General features: G+C 38.8%; 1 protein-coding gene across 1 annotated transcript in view; it reads left to right on the top strand.

Moving 5' to 3' along the window:
• Positions 1 to 20,866, top strand: part of LOC140160458 (uncharacterized) — a 39,963-nt gene extending 19,097 nt beyond the window's left edge. Inside the window, exons 5-9 of the mRNA XM_072183693.1 lie at positions 287 to 425; positions 10,789 to 11,034; positions 14,289 to 14,534; positions 19,808 to 19,842; positions 20,536 to 20,866. Coding sequence (XP_072039794.1) covers positions 287 to 425; positions 10,789 to 11,034; positions 14,289 to 14,534; positions 19,808 to 19,842; positions 20,536 to 20,844 — 975 coding nt within the window. The 3' untranslated portion in view covers positions 20,845 to 20,866. The remainder of the gene's footprint in view (positions 1 to 286; positions 426 to 10,788; positions 11,035 to 14,288; positions 14,535 to 19,807; positions 19,843 to 20,535) is intronic.
• Positions 20,867 to 27,726: the final 6,860 nt, after the last annotated feature.

Here is a 27,726-nt window from a genome sequence, read left to right as displayed (position 1 = left end):
ATAGACGGCAGGGCCTGAAGAATGAGGGACATTGACGGGTACTGTAAATATTAAAAAAACTTAAAATATGAATGGGTGACGGGCTGTCTTTAGCTATGGGCTGACTGTAAAGGGCCATTGTTCCACAACCAATTTGCTGCCCCTTCTTGGCTACGCCACTAACAGGGATCCATCTAACATTCATTTTAGGGTATACATTTATAATAGCATTTAATATTTACTTGATAACTTTGGACAAACCATGTATTGCCTTCTTATTGATATTGAAATCTTATCCCTGTCACAGATATTTGATGGAAATACAGACCAAACTACGGTTGTCACCAATCTTTTCCCTACACTTGTTGAAGCGCGTTTTATCCGAATACAACCTACCGCGTGGAATGTACATATCAGCCTTCGTTTTGAAGTCCTTGGTTGTCAAGGTAAGGTAAAGCGCGTTGGAAGGTGAAGCATTTTAGGCAGTTGATATACACAGTACACTTGGTTCTCTTTCATTTCGCTTTTGCGCAACGTTATACGTGTACAGTGTCAATTTCAACTACTCTTCCTATATCATGTAAGTCACGATCTTGCGATCACGAATCCCAACTTCTTGTGTTCGTGACAGTTTGAAATAAAGAAATAGTAAAGATAATTATGAAACAAGCTCAGTGATTTATAGTGCGCTACGCACAGGCACAACGTCTAGACGTTGATCCACAAGCCTTAGCACACTTTACAGGTTATCGCTGACCACTACGGTCCACATCATTCCATAAACCATTAAACAATGGGCGCTTCAAGATATTTTTGGCCCTACCCTAAAGAAGACATGGGATTGGGAAAAATCAAACTTTTTTGGGAAAACTCAAACATTTTTGGGATTCCCATGTCTTCTTTAGGGTAGACAAATTTGACACATCTGACCTCGTAGATCATAAGACAACTGAAATAAGAAAAAAAACATAGCCAGCAGTAGTACATAGAGTATCATGCCTACGGATTTCATCACAGTCTTACCTTAGCACGCTGGTAAACAGCGTTTGAGTGTGTTAATCGATAGTCGATAACCGATAATCAATGCTCAATCAGCTATGAATATTTAATTCGATTCTAAAAATAATGATCACGGACTCTCATGTTCAAAAGTGTGTGTGGGTGTGGGTGTGTGTGTGTGTGGGGGGGGGTGTATATAGCATGTTGGTGCTCGCAATTGCTAAGGACGGCTTTTTACCCCTAAAGAAGACATGGGAAAACTCATTTGGGATTCCCATGTCTTCTTTAGGGTAGATGCCGTTAATTTCTGTAATAGCCCAATAAGAGAGGGACTTGCTACTAAGAAGCGCACACCCTAGACATTACACAATTAACCTTTGCAGCCAGGATCGGCTCCCCGAGTTTCGTACGGGTTACAACGAGACAATTAGCAGTAAGTTCCTTGTCCAGGAGAATTTAAAGCCAACTCAATTTTTACACGAGAGCGTACTAGACACCGCCGGGGTTAGTACCACAACCTCTCGCACCATCCCAAAGAAGCCAAGTCAGGATCTCAAGAACTCATGAATGAACTCCGCTTTTGTTATCTCGAGAGATCCTATTTTCGTGACATATAAAGTCATGAACTCGCGAATTCAAGCTCTCGCGCACGAGTTCTCTCCGCTCCTCCCCTCCTCTCCTTTCCTCCCTCCTTTCCCATCCCATATCCTATCCACAGATGTCCGCATTTTTCTTTGTGTCAGAGATATCTTTCGGGCCTCGACTTAAAGGGCAGGTCTATAGCAAAAACAAGTTTATCTCTATTCGAAGAGAACATTTATTACATTACATGTTGACACTTGTTGCAATTATTTTGTGCGTATTTCTCCTGAAAAAGGAGAAATTGTGTGGGTAAAGTTCAGCCTCGTACGTGTTCTTCCCCGTTTGAAGCGTACGTGTTCTCCCCGTTTGACTGATGACGTAGGTAAATGGAGCGGACACTTTATCGTGCTCTTATCATACAATCGCAATCACTCTGACAAGTTTGACATTAGCAACAATGAGTTGTACTATCACTTACCATAACAATGCTGCATAACAATATGCACGTTATTGTTCTCTTTCGGGAACAAAGCCCACACAGTAATTGTTACTATGCGTTTGCTTTGTTATATTTCATCCAACTGAAACTATAGCATTGCAATATACAGGGAAATCAGATACATGAGTTTGTGGACTAACACGGTTTATATGCTAGTCTCAGATGAAATTCTAAGCTCAAATTATGTATTTATTTTTTAGGCCTAATATTTCTCATGATATTGATATACATATGAATTGTAATATCACAATTCGTCGTCCGTATTCCATAGTGGCGTATAGTGGGGCGCCGCGAATAAACAACTTTTCGAGAAAATCGGGTTTGAAGAAATGCCAATTTAAAATCGAGTTGTGTAAATCAGACATTCATTATATTTTGTAAATGATGTGAAATTTCTGTAGTAAACTAAATAGATTTTATTGTTATATATTTTTCAAAAGAAATAAATACATACTTTTGCTGGCAAACTGACAATAAAACTATACGTCACTATGGAAAACGAACAAAACGCAATACCTAACCTTTTTTTCGTATTCCATAGTGGCGTATCGACCATACGCCACTTTTTTTATACACATTTATAATTATGAAATATCGGCAAAATGAAAACATCGTATTCCATAGTGGCGTATAGGTCCGATACGCGTACGCCACTATGACATACGATGTTTTTCATTTTTGCCGATATTTCATAATTATAAAATGTGTATAAAAAGTGGCGTATGGTCGATACGCCACTATGGAATACGAAAAATGTCACTTTGTAACTATACGCCACATTTAATTAATCAATTACTAATTAATTAGCTAATTATGACTGATGAGACTTAGAAAAATGAAAGAGAACATCATTAAAGACATATGTGCCAATTTTCAAAAAAATGACCAAAAATCACTATACGCCACTATGGAATACAGCCGACGAATTATTGTCTAATATAATTATAAAAAAGAAGCGGCTGATTTTATCCATATGTTTAAAAACCATGACATTTGTAATACTTAATTTGGAATTTTTTTCTGTGAACAGCAACAGTATACGTTCTTTCCATTGAGAGCGTTTATAGTCCCTTTTCTCACAGCGGGCACATCTCATTTCATGACGTCACCGGTTTTCTAGGCCAAATCTGTCTCGTTCGAAGGAACTCACCGCTTAAGTTGGTTTTTGCGGAATATCAATTTTAAACGTCTTATTTTCTCAAAAAAGGAGTCATTTTCATTGTCCTCATAATATTAGCTTGCCAATGATATGATGTTGTTTTTGCTATAGACCTGCCCTTTAAGGTCCGGGTGTAACGCACAGATCCCCCTCTTCTTCTTCTTGATCAATGATCACATCACATGATTAATTTAAGTAGTTTTATATGCAAATAAATTCAGTTTGTAAATAAAAGTACAACCAAAAAAGCAAGATTGTTTTGGGGTCAAGTGTCCAAAAGGTCACTGATCCCAAAGTTGGGTTGCCAGTCTCCAGATGAAGGTCAAAGTTGTGACCGAAAATTTGAGGTACGTCTTAATTTTGTGTTGAGATCATAAGTTTAAATTTCCAATTATGAAGTCTACCAACACAGATGAACTTTCATGCTAGTATACGAAATGATTACGGCAAGGATTGCCTAAATAACATCAGACAGTTGGAAAAAACGGGCTGTAAAATCGCCCGGTATCGGAATCATCTCCAGTTTAGTCTCCACTGTAAACACCAAAGGATAACACCAGTAAGTCTCCGTTTATCTAGCACAGTCAAAGGAACTAAAGCGGATACTATTCTGAGGAGAGCGGAAAGATCATTGTTGAATGTAAGGATCGGTCAGATAGTGAAAAAATTGGATGATTTAGAGAGTGAAAAAGATCGTATTGGAAATGTTTTGAATACCGCGAATGTGTTACCTAGCGACATTGTAACAGAAGTGACGTCACGATGCGAGCTCTCACAATTAAAGGAACACGAGCTGTCTAAACGCCGACAACAACAGAGATTCACGCGACTCGTGGAACGGAAGAGTGAGATAAATACACACAAAAAGGGAATAATATCGCCTCGGAGTGTATCAGTAAATGGGTAAAGAACTGCTCGGATAGACTGTTGAACGATTCGGAACTGTCAGTCTTAGTAAAGGGGTTAAATTTTGCAGTTACACCCGCAAAATTACCTGTTGTTGACATCGTTACAGCTACCGAATCGGCATGTCGCAAACTTCCACCTGGCGAGGCTGGTGAACTGAGAGCGAAAGTAGTCAACCTTGTCACTCGCCCGAACCGTAATAAGATTGACTCTAACCTTCCTAAAGAGGAGAGGGAAGCTTTGCAACAGCTTCGGAAAGATCAGTCAATCCAAATTTTACCAGCCGATAAGGGAAGATTGGTGGTCATCTTGAATAGTGAGGAATACAATCGCAAGTGTGAGAAACTTCTTAGTGACACTAAATACCTACAAGAACTTAGGCAAAAAGGATCCAACCAGTAAGTACAAGAAACAATTAACATCTGTGCTTCTTGAAATCGAGAAAGAGGGTGGTATCAACAGAGTTGAGTACAGACAGTTGTACCCCACCACCGAAACTCCACCTAAATTTTACGGGTTGCCTAAAATTCATAAGAAAGACACTCCACTGAGACCCATTGTGAGTAGCGTCGGGTCAATCACATACAGTAGTGCTAAATTGGTTGCTGACATTTTAGCCCCTCTTGTTAGTAAGACAGAACACCACGTTGCCAATTCTCAGAGCGAATTAAGAACGAAACTGTAGAGGAGGACGAAGAATTAAGATCTTACGATGTCACTGCTCTTTTTACCTCTGTACCCGTTGACAAAGCATTAAAAATTATTCAAGCTCGTCTGGAACAGGATAACACACTTAGTGATCGGACCCGCCTGTCTGCGGCACATGTGACAAAACTTCTCGAAGTGTGTTTGAATTGTACTTACTTTGTGTATAATGGAAATTACTATCAGCAAATCCATGGCGCGGCTATGGGGTCACCTGTATCCCCGATCGTCTGCAACTTATATATGGAACAATTAGAACAGGAAGCGATAAGATCAGCCCCCCACCCCCCTTTGTGGTGGTTCCGTTATGTCGACGATACCCATACAAAGTTAAAGAAACAATACGCGGAGGAGTTTACGAATCACTTGAACTCAATCGATCCGGACATCAAGTTCACGACAGAAGGCGAGGAAAATAGGTCACTCGCATTCCTCGACACTCATACAGTCATCCAAATGGACGGTACACTAAAAATCAAAATCTATAGGAAACCGACCCATACTTGAACTTTGATTCAAATCATCCTGTCCAGCAAAAACTGGGTGTAATCCAGACTCTTCACCACAGAGCGGACAGTATCATATCTGAGCAAGAGGACATAGCGGAGGAGAAATCGCACATTAACAGTGCATTAAAGAAGTGCGGTTATCCGAACTGGTCCTTTGACAAAGCTAAGAAAGCAAAAGAAGTGAAATCTAAGAACAGTAACCAGAAGAATACAAACGTTGAGACAAAAGGACAAGTAGTTCTGCCCTACGTTAAAGGAACTTCCGAAGCCCTACGAAGAATCTTCGGCACCTACGGTATCAGAGTTTGCTTTAAACCCACTCAAACTCTGAGGCAGCTACTTGTCTCACCTAAAGACAAAACTGAGAAGAAAGACATTACCGGACCAATTTATTACATCCCCTGTCAGGGGAAACCCTGAAGGACCAGTGTTCAGAATCATACATTGGTGAGACTGAAAGATCTTTGAAAACCAGATTCTCAGAACACCGTCGTCCGAGTACTACCTCGTCGGAAGTCTCCCAGCACATCCACATTGAATCCCCCGGCCACCAAGTTGATTTGGATGAGGTCAAAATCCTCGTCCGGGACGCTAGATACTTTGAAAGGGGTGTGAAGGAGTCAATTTACATCAGAGTCAACCAACCATCTCTCAACCGCGACGGGGGCCGATACAAGTTACCCAGAGTGTACGACCTGGTTTTGGGGTCAAGTGTCCAAAAGGTCACTGATCCCAAACTTGGGTTGCCAGTCTCCAGATGAAGGTCAAAGTTGTGACCGAAAATTTGAGGTACGTCTTAATTTTGTGTTGAGACCATAAGTTTAAATTTCCAATTAAGATTGCTTTCAGTTATATCTTTAATTGGTTAAATGGATTTTAATCATATTCGTTTGTTTTGACATGACTGCTTTGTTAGATACAAGTCTAGAATGTACATGAATAATAATAATACTCTGGGGCACTCAAGTTAAATTTTGATAGGGGTGTGTGGCGCCGAACTTTGGGAACTATAAGAACTGATTTGGGGGCAATATAGGGGCTTGATGAACTGAAATTTCAACATTTTTGTGGAGGTCTGTGAACTAAAATTGGACCAAATTATAGGCTTTGGAGCTAACAAATTCAAAATGTTTCCAAATTTGAGCTAAAGAGCTACAATTTTCAGAGTGTTAGGCTCCATGAACTGGAGCATGATGCAAATGTGTTAACTAAGGAACTGCCGGAGAGCCTGAAAAGGGACCACTTACCGCTGGACATACCCGTACCACCTTTACATGTGAGTGACACCCCCCCCCCCACCCACCCCCGGAATAATACGGCATAGGCCTACAGCGAGATCCAACACCTCTTCGATCCAACACCTCTTCGTTTGACACCTGGAGTTTGGTAGTGACGTCATATTTTGATTGTAATAATATTGCATATTTTGCCTCTCTAGCCTAATAAGTTACTGTGAGTCTGTGATTATAATCTGTTTCCAAGGTATGCTACCTAAAGGTAAACATTTTTTGACCTAACGAAAGGGAGGGTGGAAGCAATTTTTGGCAAGCCGAGAGGGGGATAGGCCTATAACAAAATGTATATTTTGTACAATTGTACAACTATCGTTTCTGCCCTATGACCTATAAAAGTTACCTGCTATCAAAGTGTCCGCAAAAAACTGGTCATCGCAAGTATCTTTGATGCTGAAAACTAAGGATATTCACGCAGGGACAGGCCGAAAACCTTACCTCGATCGTAAAATCCAGCCCATGTCATAAATAATTCATTATTTCATTGTGTAAATGTCCTGCGGGAGCAGTTGTCATGTTAAATTTATACTCGATCGCTGGATCACCACGTGAATTCGCCTCTTGAAAACCTCTACGAGGTTGTTAAGCATCGAGCACGCTGACTGGCTTAGCAATTATCAAAGTAGTTTTGTTAACCAATCAGGTTAGACGTACTTTACTGGCGGGTCACATTAATTTATACCGTAAAAGGCCGTCGCGTTCATTGATTGGCTTATGATTGCAATGAATGGTTTTTAAACCAATCACAAAACGGGTTATAAATAAATAAGGCGCCCGTCGGAAATTTTGCACACGTCCATGATGACGTCATGCCTCAGTGCCACGAGGTAGCCGGAGGCTTCGCTTTTCTGCGAAAGCGAGCGAGTGGTATAAAGTCAGTTTCACACCTGTGATTTAATGAAGCATATCATAAAATCTTTGAGCACATCCACAGCGCATTTGACAGATAAAAATGACATTTGCAATTCTGAGCAACGGGATTCCACGAATTTGACGATTATGTAAGTTATTCTACAGGATCGGTAATAATTAACAGCTGGTCTGCTGTATTTGAAGTGCATATTGAAGTTTGTAAGTTTGTGACTTCGTATGTTATGTGCAATAGATATTACAGGAAGCTTAAATTGGCACGCTTTCCTGCAATTTGTCTGTCGCTTCCGAAAATTATTTGGAGTTCTGGGCACGTCACACCGGAAGTGTGACGTGACCTCGCTGGGCATTGGTAAGGTCAACGCTATTGTTTATTTTGGGATAAGGCTGAGCATATTACTGCATATATGAATAAAAATTCCTTTAAAAGGAATAGGGCGAGCAAATGAAAAAATTGTCAAGAGAAATGAAAGAATGAGTAACCCTTCACAATTAAAAAGCAGGAAAATATTACACAACATCGATTTCCAATGGGGAATAACACAAAACGTATAAACAAAGTTAAGATAGTTTCGTTTATGTTATTCCCCATTGGATCATGTTGTGTCATATTTGCCCTGCTTTTAATCTTATCAATTGCTAGTGTGAGTGTGACACTGTTATATCCGTTTGGATCCATCCTTTGGTTCCCTGCTGGTCAGTTGGAACAGATTTTCCCTGATTTTTTAAATTAACCCTTCACATCATAACGTTTTATATTACCATTTTATATAAAACATTGTTATAAATTTTGTAGATAATAGTTATTTAAAACATTTTCGTTATCATACCTAGAGTTTTTTTATCATCAGATGGGAAGACTTCTGCTCATCTTCTCTGGTGAGACAACAGGTCTGGGCTATCTTTCCCAGGTATCTTTCCATGTCAAAGTTTCAAAATCTGTCATATCTATTTCTTCAATATATTGTTTTGATACGACTTATGAGGGGAAAAGTTTGATCATGATTAACATAACTGTATTTCAAAGCGTCAAACTATATCATTATTTTGTCCCAACAAATATAATCCAGGGAATAAAATATTCAATTATTCATTCAAAGGTTTATTTATTTTATTCAACCTGGGCCATTTCTACTGGTGCTACATACATGCAGGACAGGGCTGCACATGCATATAATAATTTGTCTATAATACATTATAGAAGCATCAGCAAGAATAATTTGTCACAAGATTTGAAAAGTAAATAGCCTATGTACACACAGAACACAATGCACATACAAGCTATAAAGTACATCGCGAAGCTGTCAGTATAAAATTATGACCTTTACGATGCTATTAATTTAGCCCAAAGATTAGGAAAACTAGCAAAACTGGAGAACTGGTACTGTTCAAATAAAGACATCTGCAAATCTTGCTGCAATTTCCAAATAGTATTTCTATTCCTTAAATAATTATTTTTGTTATTTCTTTTAAAACAAACACATTACTGCCTATGATGACTTTATCGTGTTACTTAAATATCAAAATCAAGTAATAATTACAAAACTCGCCGTAAACTATCACCACTGTGGGTTTTTGGGTATATAACCACCACAAATATTTTCTGCAACACTGCATGTGAAAAAGTAGGCCAATAGTCAGACAAATATAGGGCGGGTGCGGCTACGCCGCACCTCGCGAAATACACTGCTATTTTGATACAGGCGATTTACTCAATTTAATATTCCAACTGACACCATTTAGTTCCTGTTATCTACCCAGTAATGTTTGCTTATCTTAATTGGCGCCTAAATAATTATTGGGCCATGGTTATTATCTGCATGGTATATTAATTGAATTCCATGATAGTGATAGGCCTATTGATTTGAAAGTTTGTATTTCAATGAGTTTCTTGCTGGATGGAGAGTTATAAGCTTCCGAAAATTATTTGGAGTTCTGGGCAAACCACACCGGAAGTGTGACGTGACCTCGCTGGGCATAGGTAAGGTCAACGCTATTGTTTATTTTGGGATAAGGCTGAGCATATTTATTTACTGCATATATGAACAATACACTGCTATTTTGATACAGGCGATTTACTCAATTTAATACTCCAACTGACACCACTTAGTTCCTGTTATCTACCCAGTAATGTTTGCTTATCTTAATTGGAGCCTAAATAATTATTGGGCCATGGTTATTATCTGCATGGTATATTAATTGAATTCCATGATAGTGATAGGCCTATTGATTTGAAAGTTTGTATTTCAATGAGTTTCTTGCTGGATGGAGAGTTATAAGCCAGAGTCAGAATGTAGGTATCATATATGCCTCAAATCTCTAATTTATTGTAAGATCAGTGCAGAGTAGGTTAGATATGAAAATGGAAAGTTAGAACAAATTACTATACACCTGATCCGTGAACTGTGTCTTTTTGAAAGACTCTTCTTGTTTTAATATATCGCCATTAAAATTGATTCACCTATACGATAATAAAACTACTTTTGGAAATGTTGTATTCCTATCGATGTCATCTGCTATGATTGCTTTAACTTTTCAATACAAATTCGTTTTCGTACCAATAAAAACGGCACGGGGATTTAATGTTGGAATGGTAGATATCTCATACCGGCACATGTTCCGCATCCAACCTTCACATGTGCGTACACAAGAATATTTCAAATGTTGACATGATCATAATAGCTGTATTTCTCACTAAAGTATTCAATTGGATTGCGTAATCATGAAGCTCCTGTGGCCACGTGGTTAAGGCGCTGGTCTCGTAAACCAGAGGTCCTGGGTTCAATTCCCGGGTGGGATCACTTTTCCTATTTCCTCCTTTAATCATTGCTCGACGGCGAAACTGATAAAATTTCATCATAGGTTATTCCCGTCGAAAAAAAACCACCGTTTTTCTACCTCAAAAGCCTTTTAGGGGTAAATGTCGGAGACTGGTCAAACTATACTTATTCTGAATCCTTATGATAAGAGGAAGACATTGTTACGGTCTTAAACAAGATTTGACCATCTTTGAAATTTCACCCCATGCAAAAGATTAAATGGGTTCTGTTACAATAAGTGATGGGTTAAGCCCTGATTTTCCTTAATTTGATTGGCCTAGTTAGCAATTCGTTTAATTTGCAAAAGGAAATCGGTAAATGATCTGTTCAAGATTATTATCACCTCGACGTCCTCCTTATAGCTCTTGACTATCGGTATTAAGTACCCACATTTTCCTATATAGTATAACACCTTCTCTGACACATTCAATTATTATCAATAGTTTATCCAAGTTTATTGTTTCAACAGATGACGAACCCTGTGTTATCTCCGATATGCCTCTTGATATATCTCAAACCACTGTCCCCAATCAAGCGACAGCTGTCGTGACGTGGACTCCACCCACAGCAAGTGACAATTCTGGTGCACAGATAACACTTACATCATATCACAAGTCTGGAGATACGTTCGGAATTGGCACCCATGTAGTAACTTATACAGGAACAGATCCTTCCAATAATACATGTTCAGCATCGTTCACCGTAACTATAACAGGTAATTTGAGAGCTCATAGTTGACAAAAGTAAAAACTTGTTTTTCAACCAAAACAGTTTAGTATAACACCTTCTCTGACACATTCAACATTTCGATAGTTTATCCAAGTTTTGATTGTTTCAACAGATAACGAACCCTTTGTTATCTTGATCTTGATAATTGTACCCATTTTCACGTTTGGTTTGATCTTCAGTGACCTAAAATTACCTCCATCATATTTTGAATCAGGACCAAGGACCAACTTTAGACTTTTACCCATTTTGACTCCACAACAACCCTCCCCATGTTTAAGCCTAATCTGATATTAACCATATAGGCACTTAATGCTAGAGCCATTTTGGCATTATTCTGATGATCACAGCACTTAATATGCAACAAATAGTGAATTTTAAGGTGATTTTCAGTAATCAACCCCTTTTGACCCCTGCATGACCTTGATCTCAAAATCTGTGTTTATTCCCATAAAATGTCAATGTATTATGTGTCAGTCGCATCTCTGTACCATGTAATATGTCTGAAAAGAAGCATTTTGAAGATATTTGGTTATGTACCAGAACCATATCCCATTAATGACTTTTGACCCAAATCTGTGTTTACCCTATGGGCCCCGGCTATAGACAAGTTTAATGTTCAAATCTCATTACTGAAATATTTTTTTAAAGTTGAATTTTTCTGTTTACTATTTGTGCCTACCTCAAAACTAAGGGTAAATGCTTACTTGCTTACTTGCTTAAGATGAGTGGTGTCCTCGAACTACAACATTACGCCAAACCCTTCTGTCCTGCATGGCCGTTCCCAAATCCATAACATCCAGTCCAGTGTCCTGTTTCAATACATCCACGTATGTTAGAGGGGTCTGCCAGGTTTTCTGTTTCCATGTTTTGGTGTCCAATGGATCAGCTTGGCTACAGGCTCATTTTTTCTTCTGTATGCATGCCCAGCGAAACGTGTCCTCCTCTCTATGATCTTCAGTGAAAGTTTCGGTAGGTCCCCATACACCTCTTTGTTTGTGATGTTCTGCTTCCAATTGATGTTGTAAACTGCTCTAAGCATTAGCAACCATCAAGTTCTGTACATAATCTGGGAGACATGGTCCATGCTTCACATCCATAGATTAGTACAGATTCGACGGTAGCAGAAAATAAACGAGTCATGAATTTCCTTGGGAGAGTTGACCTCCAGATTTTGTTGAGGCTGTTACATGCTCTTCATGCAGCTGCTGTGCGTGTTTTACGTCTTTCCGTGCTAGCCATCCATGCACCCAGATACTTGAAGTCGCTCACCTCATCTAGTTTGGTGCCATTGTTTGTCTGCATAGATATCTCTTGACTATGGTTGAATGACATGAACTTTGTTTTGAAGCATTCATTTTGAGGCCAACTTTTCCAACAGATGATTCAACCCTTTGCAGTAGCTCTTGTGCTTAGTGGATTCCTCTGAAAGTAGGGCTATGTCGTCTGCAAAGTCTAAATCTGTTAGCACTTCAGGTCCTATTCGTCTGCTTCTTCTCTTTTCCAGCTGGAATCCAAGCTGCTCTTCTCTGCCTTCGAATGCGTAGTCCAAAACCACCAAAAAGAGGTATGGGGCAAGGGTGTCTCCTTGCAGTACACCAGCAAGTATATCAAACAGATCAGTTTCTCCATCTGGAGAAACTACTTTTGCCTTGGTATCTTCATGCATTCTTGCTATACCTTCCACAAGTTGATTAGGGATTCCATAGGCTTTGATAATTTGCAGCATCTTTCCTCTATGAATGGTATCAAAGGCTTTCCTGAAGACTATGAAAGTTATTATTGCAGGCTGATCCTAAGCACTTTGTCTACTTCAGGCCTGATCCTATTGAGAATCATTTTGTTGAATATCTTGGCTACAACTGAGCTTAAGCTTATCCCTCGATAGTTTTCTGCTTGACTAAGATCTCCTGACTTAGGAATTGGTACTATGTTAAGGATAGACCACTGGTCAGGCTTACTTCCTTTAATCAGTGCATTGTTGCAAAACTCTAACACTATGCCATCCAGATTACATCTTTTAAGTACCTCTGGTGGAATGCCATCCCCTCCACAACTCTTCCTTTCTACCAGTGCAGTCTTTGCCTTTGCATATTCCTCCTGACTAAATGGTGCCACATTGATGTTTAGATCCTTGGCCACTGGTACAATATCCTCATCTTCTCCATCTATTTCTGGAGGGCTACCTAGAAGATCTTTAAATTGGGTGAACCAGTTGTTAATCATTCTGTGTGTCTCCCTTCAGCTGACCTTTCATTGATGCTTTCCTTCCGGTTATTTCATTAATCAGCTTCCAGCTTTGTCCATGCTTGCAGTTGTCATGCGCTTCCTCAACTGCTCTTAGCCTTTTACTTAGATCTTCTTCCGTAGCAGTATTATATGCTTCCTCTAAGTTTGCCTTGGCTTCCTTATATCTGTGTCTGTTTTCCTCAGTTGCATCCAACTGGTACGCATCATAGGTTACTCTGATGTCATCTCTTGCTCTCGTCACTCTAATATCACTTGAAAGCCGCACCTTCCTATTCTTCTTTTTAACTGGTATCACCTTTTCTGCTGCTACACTGTTGGCTTTTATGAATCTTTCATACCTCTCAGTAGCTGTTTCCTCCACTTCCTCCAAGGGTTGAAACCTGTTGTGTACTTCAACAGTATATAGCTACTGAAGCTTGGAGTCTGAGCAGAGTGTTTTCCAGTCATGGTTCTTCCCTCTAGGCAGGGTCTTGGTCTTTCTCAGGCTGAGTCTGATCCTTGATGTCACAATTCTATGATCTGATCCTACACTTTAGAAGGTATTGTATGCTTCTGCGTTTAGTAGGCTGTTTCTCCACTTTTTACGAAGAAGGATATAATCCAGTTGATACCTGCTTCCTGCTGGGCTGCAGAAAGTCCACAGCTTTCTTTTCCTCTTCCTAAAATAAGTGTTAGCACAAATCAGGTTCTTTTCAATTGCCAGATCAACCAAGAACTTCCCATATGGTAAATGAGTGCAACTATGTTCAAGATTATAAAGTGACCTGGACATCCCTGGGTAAATGAGTGCAACTATGTTCAAGATTATAAAGTGACCTGGACATCCCAGGGTAAATGAGTGCAACTATGTTCAAGATTATAAAGTGACCTGGACATCCCAGGGTAAATGAGTGCAACTATGTTCAAGATTATAAAGTGACCTGGACATCCCAGCTTCAGCTCTTCACTTTCCGTATAGTACCTCATTTGACTTGTTTTTGATTGTTTCAACAGATGAAGAACCCTGTGCTATCTCCGGTATGCCTTCTGATATATCTAAAGCCACTGACCCCAATCAAGCGACAGCTGTCGTGACGTGGCCTCCACCCACAGCAAGTGACAATTCTGGTGAACAGATAGCACTTACATCAAATTACAATTCTGGAGAACCTTTCGGATATGGCATCCATGAGGTAACTTATACAGGGAAAGATCCTTCCAACAATGAATGTTCGGCATCGTTCAACGTAACTATAACAGGTAATTTGAGAGCTCCCATGATGTCATAGTCTACAAAAGTAAAAAATCTTGTTTTTCAACCAAACATATCAAGCAGCCTCATTAGATATGTGATATAATTTTATATAATTTTAAAACATGCTATAATTTTAACAATACATCATTGATTTATTCAATTTAACATTTTCAGCCAAATTTTGATGCTGTCATTTAAGCTACCATTATTTACGTTTCAGAAGTTTGTTTAAATGTTTCTTCTGTGCAGTCTATTAAAAAAATTAAAGACTATGCCTTGATTCAATAAGACATTTCATTCTTATAAAAGAAACCATAAACGGGTATCTAACCTTGTCGTAGAGTAATATTATAACCCACTTACGTGCGGATTTTGAAGAAAGAAAAAGTAAAAAAGTATATAATATAATGAGTATGACATTTTTTCCAACACCGAAACAAGTCGGATATCCATTTTCTTGCTAAATGTATACAGTTTCATCTGTATCGTCTTATATGAAACATTGGTCGGCATTGATAAAACAAACCTTAAAGGAAATCTGTACCATAAACTAATCAATGGTATATACCCCTAAATTAAACATACCAAACGGTCTATATGAATTTCGGAATATTTATAACAAAGATTAAAGAACACTTTTAATCCTTCGTTTCTGCGATTCAAGGAAGCCGCCATGATAGCTGCTTGCGAATCCTTTCTGCCACAAGCGGTAGTGTAACCTTTCACACAGACCCACGGCTACCTTCGGCGAGCGTGTGTTGCTGTGTGGCATTCGCGACGAATTTTGGTTTTTAGTGTTGTTTTTACACTTTTCGTTCTCAAAAGACATTGTTGATCATAAAGATTACTTAAAATACATTTTTTTATGTTCTTCTGTAGTTTTATGGGTAAAAATTGTCGCGTTTTCTTTTGAACGAATGTTGAATCTGAACTTTGGTAGTATTCGCTTCGTGTCACCAAAGTCCACGAAGGACGAGGCTTGTGGCACGGATTTCTCAGGTTTCAAAATCGGGGTATCGTTACAGCGTAATAAAAAAATACATCGGGTATCAATATGGCAGCCACCATTGATTGCAAACTGACCGCTGATCGTCGTAAGGAATTAAGAATTTCTCCTTTATTTGGACGCATATAAGCTTGGGACTTTTACTGTTTGTCGTTTTTATTATTACTGCAACTATATAGCCATTGATTAGTTTATGGTACAGATTTCCTTTAAATAAGTTAATTTTCTAGATGTTAATCTGAATCTTATAACCGTACAGAAATCCACTAATAATGGCTCTATATACTGGGAGCTCAGAAGAGATTTATTCAGCTCAGAAGACACAAAAGGTTTAATGGCCTGGATATGTTAATATAGGCCAAGATTCAATATACCATATTGCTGCCTGGTCACACCCTGTACGGGCAACCTGGGGTCACAAAATAGGGGGTCAAAATATGCATTTATTCAGCTCATGCGACACATGGACAAAATTTGATAAATATCACTCCCAGGAGGATATTTTTCATGCCTATAGCGATGACAGCAATTTTGGAATGTATGGGGGCTCAGACAGTAGCCCCAAAGAGGCCCGCCCATATAGTGTTATTCAGCTGAAGAAATACATGAATGAATCTGTCTGCATTGGAACTATAACACATTTGGGTGTACAAAAATACCAATGACGGCAACTCTTTCCTGTACAGAGATCCATACAGTAGCCTCAAAGGGCGCGATGCCCCATAACTGGTTATTCAGCTGAAGTGACATATGGATGAATCTTTTTGAATTGGAACTTCTATCCATTGGGGATTACAAAAATACAAATGACAGCTACTTTTTCCAGTATGAGGGCCCAGACAGTAGCCTCAATGGGCCCGATATTCCATAACTGGTTATTCAGCTGAAGAGACACGTGGATGGATCTTTTTGAATTGGAACTATTGCATATTGTAGTAAAACACCAATAACAGCAACTTTTTTCCTGTATTTGGTCCTAAACAGTAGCACTTGCAAGACCACTCAGTCTGATGTTTGAGCTTTGCTTCTCCAATAGAAGTCTGCATTATCCCTATTCACAAGAGATTCGAAGTCTAATTCATCTATGTACCGCCCCATCTCTGCATCATCAGCAAGATCAAGGAGGCTGTTATATACTGTACAATATGCAATACCAACTTCAGAAGTACCTCCTTGGATACCAACTGATATCAGATAGACCGTTTGGATTAAGGCCATACCACAATACATCACAGGGGTCAATATTGAACCCACTTTTGTTCTTTGTCATCATTGCTGACCTGGGTGATGAGTGTGAAACCCAATTCTAATTCTACACAGATAATTCCACCTTGTTTTGTGAGATTTTACCTAGAGACTGATAGCCTGAACAGAGACCTGATGGAGAAAATGAGGATTTGGGCAGATAGGCATGACAGACGGATGGTGACCTTAGAGACATTGAAACGTTAGGCAATGACAATATTAAGAAAGAGTAATCCAACCAAGTTAAATATTCTGTTTGGTACCACCAAACTGGCTGAGAAATAGGAGCTGGAGATCCTGGGAGTCACAGTCGACAGCAAGCTGACCTGGACAACGTCTCATCCAGAGCAGGACAGAAGCTGGGCGGTTGCAAATAAACTTGATGTCAGAGGCAGAGCATAGCAAATGTTTACAAGGCTCAAGTTTGCAGTGTGATGGAATACGCCTCACTCTCTTAGATGAGTGCCAGCACCACCACTCTAGGATTACTAGACTCTTATTCAGAAGAAGACCCTTCTAATCATAGGCGTGAGAGAAGAGGAAGCAAGTACAGAGCTGAACATCACATTTCTCTATCAAGGACTTCAAGTGGTTGCAACAACAGTCCTCTATAAAATGCACACCAGCTTTTGCCCACCAGATCTGAAGGCACAGCTACTAAGGTCATTTATAGTCAGAAGGGCTACCCGTCCAAGCTTGTCCATGCCTCTCCATGCTCTCACAGTACCAGTTTCTAGAACCATGCCTACTGGCAGGACCTTCATCCACACTTAATTTCACGTTTGGAATAGCCTACCAGATGGGGTAGTCGAAGACATATCTGACAACGGCGCACCATCCTCCAACATGTTTAAGAGCAGAGTGCATATTAAAGCATCTTATTTCAAATGTCTGATGCTTTACTGTACCCTTGACTCTTGTTGTTCTTAAGCTGCCGTGGACCACTGATTGGCAAATGTGGTTTGCTTTTATAGTGCCTATATAATCAAGTGCCTATATAAGTTCTTGAAATGTGTTCACACTAGCTTTTAAAAAAGCAGCAAAAAAGATTTCAGCCAAAGAGACACGCAGATCTTTTGTATTGGAACTATTGCATATTGGGGTTTACAAAATACCAATGACAGCAACTGTTTCCTATACGGGGCCCAGATAGTATCCTAAAGGGCCCCATGTCCCATAACTGGCTATTCAGCCAACTGTAGGGAGCCTGTTAAAAATGCAGTGGGTATCACCCTGAAAGAAGGAAGTGTTAATTTTGAAATGCTCTCTTTTTTCAATCAAAATTGGTATAACATGAGGGAATAAAGTCGCATTGTGCCGAATGAGGCTTTAAAATATGCTACGAAGTAGCTATCTATTGCTGATATTGATTAAGTAGCCGATATTGGTATTGATGAAGTAGCTATTTTTACTACTGCTGATATCGTTATTGATGAAGTAATTACCTGCATCTGATATTGATATTGATGAAGTTGCTATTTACTGACTGACTACTGCTGACATTGGTATTGCTGAAATAGTTATCTATTTTTGATACTGGTATTGATAAAGTAGCTATCTGATGCTGGCTGAATAACCAGTTATGGGCCTCAGGCACTTTGAGGCTTCTGTCTTAGCCCCTGTATAGGACAAAGTTGCTGTTTTTGGTATTTTTGTACACCACAATATGTAATAGTTCCAATTACAAAAGATCCATCCATGTGTCACTTTGGCTGAATAATCAGTTATGGGACATCGAGCCTTTTGAGGCGTCTGTCTGGGCTTTCCACGTACATGAAAAAGTTGCTGTCATTGGTATTTTTGTAGACCCCAATAGTTCCAATTAAAGCCATATTATAACATTTCTGTAAAAATAGATTAGTATTTATTTTCCATAAAACTGTTAGATATGTCCCTTCTAATTTTGAGCCGAACAAGTGAGGTAAAGCATAGAAAATTGGAATTTACTACTAGCGCCCATGCATGTTACTCCCACGGTTGTAATACGGTACGATCATCGGGGTGTGTGTGATGTGTGTCCCGCACGCCGTGTACGTACTGTGCATATGTGTTTGACTTATATTTCCATCGTAATAATAAAACGCCGGTTCCATCGTTTTATTTAAAATCGCGATTTTGACAAAACTACAGCACCTAAAGTTTTGATTTTTGCAGAGTATCTTTATTGACTAAAGTACATTACAATCGTGTAAAAACCAGAATTAAAAATTTTTTGAGGGCGTTCTGCTCAACAAATGTTATAATATGGCTTTAAATAAAATCAGTCTATGTGTCTCTTCAGCTGAATAACCATTTATGGGGCATTGGGCCCTTTGAGGCTACTGTCTGGACCCCCGTACAGGAAAAAATTGCTGTCATTGGTAATTTTTGTAGGCTCCAATGTGCAATAGTACCAATTCAAAAAGATCCATCCACCTGTTTCTTCAGCTGAATAACAAGTTATGGGATACCGGGCCCTTTGAGGCTACTGTCTGGGCCATACAGGGACGAGTTGCTGTTATTAGCGTTTTTGTAAACCTATGTGCAATAGTTCCAATTAAAAATATCCATCCTTTTGTCTCTTTTGCTGAATAACCAGTTATGGGACATCGGACCCTTTGAGGCTACTGTCTGGGCCCCCGTACAGGGCCCCCGTCTCATGAGCTGAATAAATGCATATTTTGGCTCCCTATTTTGTGACCCCAGGCTGCCCGTACAGCGGCAGCAATATGGAATATTGAATCTTGGCCCTATACTTACATAACCTTTTGTGTCTTCTGAGCTGATTGAATCTTCTGGGCTCCCAGTCTACTAACCACCCACCAACGATAATTAGAAATATACCTGCCGCAATCTCCTTTTTTAATTGAAATTTTATGTCATATTTATAGATAAAAACGTATACCAACTAGTGAAACACAAAAATGCATCTCCTGTAAAATGGAAAAAATATGCTTTTCTGAACAATAGACTAACAGAAACTGAAAAGATAAAAGGACTTGAGTATAACGTTTTATTTGTTTTGTTATTTATTTATGTTTTCCGTAGCGCCTGGATGCTTTGTTGACTCGAATTTCATCCCAGTAAGTTCATTGTAAAAGTTTCATGATATTGATCAAACCTAAACAAGAATTGTTAGTAATATCTTAAATCTGTCAACATGTTTTGATTTTCTTTGAATTTTATACAAAACCACTATTAGTACCCTTTTTCCTTTTTAGGTAAACTTTGTACTATTTGTACCACCCTCATTTTTTAGCAATTATTAAAATTAAAGGAATGCAAGCCCTCCTAATAATATAACTTAGATAGCCTATATAACAGACAGGGGCGACTCCACAGGGGGTCAGGGGGGACAACTAGCAAATTTTGCCCCATAAAAATCACATGGCCTCTCCTGCCAATGTTTGCGCACTTCGCGCGACTTTATTTCATATTTCACCAGTTACTGGACCATAAACTTATTCTATTGCCAAAAGGTGCTGAAATTGGACTGGGAAAACATGGGAAAAAATGAGAAAGTAAAAGTAAACGTAATTGAGTAGGTCCATGCCTAAATCCAGCGGGCCGAAAGTCGGGTCCGTGAATGAAACGCATAAACATGTGCGGTTAGAAAATAATAAATAGCTCAAAAAAGGGTGAAAATGGTGCATCAAATGGCTACTATTACTTGTTTTACATTTATAGTTTCGCTTGTGTTGTTAATGTAAGGCCTACCGACTGTTAGAAATTGAAATATAAAGAACTTTTTAACGTATTTGATTTTTATTCTCCAGCTTGGTGAAAGTTATATTTCAACTGATTGTACGAAGAAATGTAATTGTACATCGGCAAACAATCCAGATTGTCAATCAAATGAATGTGACGATAATGAAGTGTGTGAAGAGCGAAAGAATATACGCAAATGTTATTGTAAGAGAGGATTCTTTCTTGATAGCAAAGACGGAAAATGCTACGGTACAGTAAATATGTCTTATTACTATACACTAACAATGAAGTGTGTGAAGTTCGAAAGAATATACGCGAATGTTATTGCAAGAGAGGATTCTTTTTTGATCGCAGAGACGGAAAATGCTACGGTATAGTAGATAACCCTAAACCTAACCCTTACCCAAACCATACCTAAACCCTTACCCTCATTCAAGCTATTTAGCCATCCCGTGATTTCGGGGCTACAGTCTAGACATAAGGCAGCAATTAGCCATCCCGTGATTTCGGCGCTACAGTCTAGACATAAGGCAGCAATTAGCGGATGTTATTCACGTGTCGTAATACAAAAATATATTAGTTAAGGGCGTACTACACCCATATATTGGTTTGATTGGTCTAAAAAATATTTTGTCATTTATAGCTAGGCGATATATGCACGGATCATGTGGAATAAAAAAAAATGAAAAAAAAGAAGAAAAAAAATGCTTTTACACATTGTAAGTCATTTTAGTGCTATATATTTTATGTTTACTGTGTATCCTAGTAACTCAGATCTGTGTTTCATAACAAACCATAATTTATTCCTTTCAACATGTTCAAGTAGGGTACATGAATAGAATACATTAAATCCTTTGTTATACTCTGTATAGAAAATCTAGTGGTACATGCAAAATATATAACACTGAATAAATTAAATAAACACTTACACAATAGATGCATATAGTCATTAGTCAAGTCAATACTATGTGTTGTTAGGAGAAGAAAAGGCTATTAGGTCACCGTATGTCAGGTTATAGGTCAATTGGTTCAGGTCAAATTTAAGCATCAATTTTGAATACACATGTGAGAGTCTGTGATATCAGAATGAGGAATAATTTTGATATTCTGTCTTAACTGGATATATATCGAGAAGTGCAAGGTGGATATACTAATATACCTTGGGATGTAAATGGTGAGTACAATTTAGAATGCCTAGTTCAGATGGATTTCACAAATAAATATAAAATAGTTACCAAAATCACAAAAGCTAAGCTTACGGAAAACTACCCAATATGGTGGTATAGGTGACAAGAAATACAATTTTTTCAACATTGCTGTAGTATGGTTGTGGTAACCTGTTACCTATGGCTTAATTAAGTTTCAGTGAAATAATGTCGCAAGTTAAAAATACAAAATATAGCTCAACATTGAAAATAGAAGCATTTTAACAGGTTCGTTTTTTGATAGTTGTGGAGCACCAAGTTCATGAAGTCATAAAAGAAATCAGGGACCACTTATTCCCATTTTACATATCAACTTATTTCCCTAATGTGTTAGCAACACATATCCAAAATTTTAACGAAATCCGTTGATAGTAAGCTTTCCAAAATGAAGTGAATTTAAATCATCAGTGATGTACCACCTTTTGGCTTCTACTTTTAAAAGCATGTAAGCTACGTTGATACCGATGCCACCAATAAAACGAGAAGATTTGCCCCTTCATTTTGCATACCACTTTGTCCAATTTTTTTTGTAATTTCTTCACAAAATGCAAAAAATGCAAAAAAAATCAATGGGTGTAGTACCCCTTAACATGTTTACAATTTCAAATTATACATGTATGTTGAGCATACAATATTATTCTGTAGTAAATCGATGGAATATGACAGCGGCGCGCCGGCGGTTGTTGACGTACTATACATATATGCTTGATAGAATTAGTCCGTTTTTATAATATTCTCCTCCGCCGTCAGTGTGATTCCAGTCATCCACATAGCGTGTTGCGAAGGTGAAGGAAACTAAAGCTGTAGTGACGAAACTAAAGCTGTAGTGACGAACACGCATGTGTCCTGTCAATGGCCTTTGACTTTTTACCGTATATCTCAGAAGGTTAACACAGTAGATAGACAGAGTGGTTTCTTTTTCCTTTCGGACAAACCAACATTTTGGATAATTTTATGTGATGGACACTTTATTTTAATTTTTGATCGCGTATCTTGTTTTGGATATTTTGTATAACATATTGTATCACGCAAATCTGATGTTAATTTTTATTATTTGCCAGTGAGCATTGTTATTTTGTATATTAAATAAAACCATTAATTTTCACAAATTTAATTAATAAAGGTCATCATTCATTGCTTTTACTATAAAATGGTTGTTCCAGCCTTCCTAATTATTTTCTGTATCTTGTAATTAATACTTAAACGGAACGGGAGCAAGTATACGCGCAATGCATTGTAGGATAGATATTTCCTGATCAGGCAATGTGTTTTACCCCTGTACAAACCAATGAAAAATGTGACATTTTGACCTAGTAATAACCCAGTAACGATGTGCCGTAGATAGCACAAACTATACATTTTGTAATCCTTGTGATCAGACGAATACGTTTGCTGCATCTGTCAAGAAGATTGTAGCATCGACCTCTACAGGTCACCGTGGGTAAAATCCAAAATAGCACCACACCTTAAACATGTTAAAATAATCTTGCTTAATTGTGCATTTCATGTATGGAAACTGGTATGCTTTATTTCGCACAACGATATTCGACTTAGCAGTTGAACTACTTGCTTCATTTATTGTTGTGCTATGCCATGCAATGCACTGATCTCGTGATTTGTGGGTGCATAATGTGTTCAGTACCAGTGAGGGGGGAAACTTATAGACTAGTCTCTATGACAACTGAAAAACTTACTGTTCGTGTCGTGGCGGACTCGTAAAAATATTATCACGCGATTTTGGCTGTGCGCCATAGCGCGACGAATTATCGGGGCCGTGTACTGCGCCGTTGCGCCGTCTCAATGTCATCAGAATCGTGTTACAAACTCTGTCACTTTTTAACACATAATGTTCCTCAGTCGTCAACCCAATAAAGTAAAAAGGTTGACGAATGAAGGCATCAGTCTAGGAAACTCAACCATAATACACTACACACGTGAGACGAAATGTTTTCAAAATTTCAAAAAGTTTTGGTATTTTCGGTAAAAACGACCCTAGACAGATTTAGCGCGATTTCTCACTATTAAAGAAGTTGAACTCAAATATACTTCATAAAACAGGTTTGCACCTTCAACTAGCTTGAAAAACGCCCATTATTTTTGGGAAGTGCGTTCCGCGTTCTTTCACAAAAATGGTCACGCGTGTATACACCCATATAGCCGAGTGGCCCAGGGTATATCAAGCTCCTTAGGCAATGCAGTGTATTGCTGAAATCAAGAATTGGATGAATGTAAATAAGCTTAAAACAGAGAAGATTTTCATTTTGGACTTTACTAAGTCCAGATTTATTTTAAACTTGAAATTAAATTCACTTTGTGTATCAAGTATGATTTTGAATGTCCAATTTATTATCCAAATAAATAAATTGTTTTAGGACAGACTTGTTGCAGTCTAAAAAGTTTTTTTTATTGAATTATCAGTATCGTAACATGGTAGACTTGGAACAAATCTTAATTAATTTTTATTCTAAGAAAAAACATAGATAATAAAAGTAAGCATTAAAATGAGCAGAAATTTGCATAAATTTGGATTGGTAATGATTAGTAATATTAAATCCTACAAGTGTATCACAGATGGCAGATATCAAAAATTGTTTAAATGATTTTAAACAGCATTTTTATAGAGAAAACTGGCATCACTTTTCAGTGATGTGCGCCCTTATGTTAATTTGCTGAATGCGATATGCACGATGGTGGAATTCAGCACCTTTGAAGAACTAGCGTTTGAACTTGAAAATCAGTGTACTATGAAAGCCGAATAGATTTCATGATGGAATTTGAATGTCTGTGATACTAGTGATGTGAGTAATTATGACTGTGCGTATGGGGGGTACATAGACCTGTATGTTCAGTAAGCTTATAGATTTCATGCACGTGAAAATGCAATGCTGTTGATAATGCACTTGTCAATCGGAAACCCTGACCCTGTGATACTAGTGATGTGAGTAATTATGATTGTGTGTATGGGGGGGGGGGTACATAGACCTGTATGTTCAGTAAGCTTATATATTTCATGCACGTGAAAATGCAATGCTGTTGATAATGCACTTGTCAATAGAAACCCTGACCCTGTGATACTAGTGACGTGAGTAATTATGATTGTAGGGGGTGCATAGGCCCGTATGTTCAGTAGTTAAGCTTATAGATTTCATGCACGTGAAAATGAAGACTGTTGATAATGCACTTGTCAATTGAAACCCTGAGTCCCTGACCCACTCCAACCCCTGCCTGCAGTGCAGAGTACCCGGAACAAATAGCCGGGCAGTTTATAACAGACGGGCATTGACACAAAATGTGTCCCTGTAGGGCGGCCATGTGTTGTTTCCCGTCGGTCCGGGACTTGGCCGGGAGTTTTAACATTTTTGAAATTTAGCCCTGGTATAAGTCCCAGCCACCCCTTCCCCTGGTACCCTGGCCATAGGGGGGCTGAAATTCACAGCTGCATATAGCCATATCTTTGATAACATGGACAAGTATAGTGATGATGTACATTATACAAATGATGAGATATCCTCTAAATAGGCACAATTTCACGGCTTTACCAGACGCGTAATGTTGCGAGTAAATTAAACGCCATTTTGTGCGTAGGACGTTGCAATTAAAAAAACTGCGATAATTTAAAATGACTGCAATTTGCAATGAAAAGCAAACCACCAAAAATTTCTCATTTGTAGATGTACACACATTGGTATGCATATAGCCTCTGGCATTGGCCAATTTGTCCTTGTACTATAAAAAGACCATGCACATTCTTCATATGAATCACAGGTTTATATTCACATAGCCATACATGTACCTGTACACCCCTACACACCCACACAAACAACTGTATTTTATCCAAGGTAATTGCAGACCCCTTCTACATACGGTACCCTATAACCCTAAACCCTAAACATGGGCCATAACACTAACCGTAATTCTAATCCTAACCCTAATCCTAACCCTAATCCCAACCCTAATCCCAAGCTTAACCCTAACATACCCTTAACAGGCAAACCCTAATCCTATATCAATTCCTAACCTTAGTCCAAATCCTAATCATATAGCCTTGGAAGGGGTGCTCCTTTTGGAATGGATAATAAATTGGACATTCAAAATCATACTTGGTACACAAAGTGAATTTAATTTCAAGTTTAAAATAAATCTGGACTTAGTAAAGTCCAAAATGAAAATCTTCTCTGTTTTAAGCTAAATGAAGATAAGACCGAATCTTTGTTGCTAGCTCTGCATATAATTTAAAATACATATATGAACCAACTCTTAACGTAAGTCTATCCTCACTGGGATTGACGAAGGATATAATGGTAGCATCATCTGCATACAAGATGAACTGGTTCTTCAGATCTTATGAGATGTCGTCAATGAAGATGATAAACAGGAGGGGACCTTGTATCGAGCTTTGGGGTACCCCAGCATTGATCCTTTTCAATCCAGACTCTCACGCATTCAGGACGACCTCCAGTGATATAGCTTTGAGATAGTCCGTCAGCCAAGCATGAGTGATCTATCTTTGTCTAGTACTTGAAAACCCTAGTTCATGAAGTTTCTCAAGCAGACCAGGGTGCCACACACGATCAAAAGCTCTGCTGATGTAAAGGCAGACTACCCGTGCTTCTTCTCTGTTGTTGTGTGAGTTGGCAAGACATTGAGAGACATGTGCCAAATCATAGAGTGCGCAGCCCCGAAACCAAACTAGCGAGGGGAGATCAGATGATGTTGATCCTGGTGTTTCCACATTTTCTTGCTGACAAGCTTCTTCATCGCGTTTAACATGATACACAGCAGAGCATCTCTGTAGTTTCCAGGTGTGTGTTTATCACCCTTCCCGTAGCATGGGATGACATGCGCACATTTTCACTGGGCTGGCATGTGACCTATGTCAAAACATAACTGAAAGAGGCGAGCAAGTGGAGTTGCAAGTTCAGCAGCCTCCATCTTCAGGACAAGAGCAGGGACGTCATCAGGGCCAGAAGCCTTGTTGATATCTAGCTTCAGCAACTCTTTTTTAACTTTGCTGGGCCAGAACATGACCTTCGAGCAGCTGGAGTAAGTCCTAGTGTGCAGCTCCGGGACACCTTTGCTGTTGTCTTCTTCAGGGATGGTAGATTTTTCACAGAAAAGAGATGATAAACATTATGTCTTGTCTTCTGAAGAGATGTGTGTATTTCCATTGGCCTTCAGTACTGGAATTTCAGAGTGTCCACCCTTCCCAGATACTCTACGAGCTGTCCACCAGCAGCTCTTTGACCCTGTTTTCAGTTCAGTTGTCATCTTTTCTCGCAACCGTTTATGAGAGGATATAGACTTTCGGGAAATAGAGGTGTAGGTGTTTTGTGCCTGATTATACTCAAGACGAGACTCAGGTGTTTAAAGCGTCTTCCATTTTCTCCATTTGCTAGTTTTCTTCTTCAAAGCTTCATCACACTCCTCGTTCCACCACTCAGGATGGTTGATAAAAGAACGGACAGTCTTTCGTGGGATGTTACTGTGTATCGCTGTCTGAATGGCGTTTGTAATGTTAGAGCAAGCTGTCTCCGGGTCGTCATTTGTCAAAAGCTCATTCCATGGGACGGCAGTCATGTCGTTGTTTAAGTTGTTCCAATCAGCCTTTTTGTACATCCATTTATGTGACCCGTTCTGACAAAACCAGGAACAAGTCGCATTTTTGACATTTCATGATTTGAATAAGCTTTAAAATGATACCAAAATTATATACATAACATCAATACTTTGCAAGATATTGTAAATGATACCTTGATATTTTTGGCAAATTGATATTCTAGTTATGGGCTAATTAGTTTCCTGCTTTACGCAGGATTGAACAGGGATTGTCACAGTTCAACTGTCAATTTCTCTATCTAAGGTCACATTGCATACACGTATGCAGGTGTGGTTCGTATGAGAGTATGCCATCGAATGCTGTCAGAGGTAGCCCTGGTAGCCTCAGTAATGCTTAAGGCTGTGATAATTTTGATGTCATCAAGCCAGCTCGCTGCAGGTCTGCCTCTTGCGTTTTCCCTCAACCATTCCTTGAGCAATTGTTTTCTGAAGGCAGTG

The sequence above is a fragment of the Amphiura filiformis genome, chromosome 9, assembly GCF_039555335.1.
Source record: "Amphiura filiformis chromosome 9, Afil_fr2py, whole genome shotgun sequence".
NCBI lineage: Eukaryota > Metazoa > Echinodermata > Ophiuroidea > Amphilepidida > Amphiuridae > Amphiura > Amphiura filiformis.
This window is presented reverse-complemented; position numbering and strand designations above follow the sequence as displayed.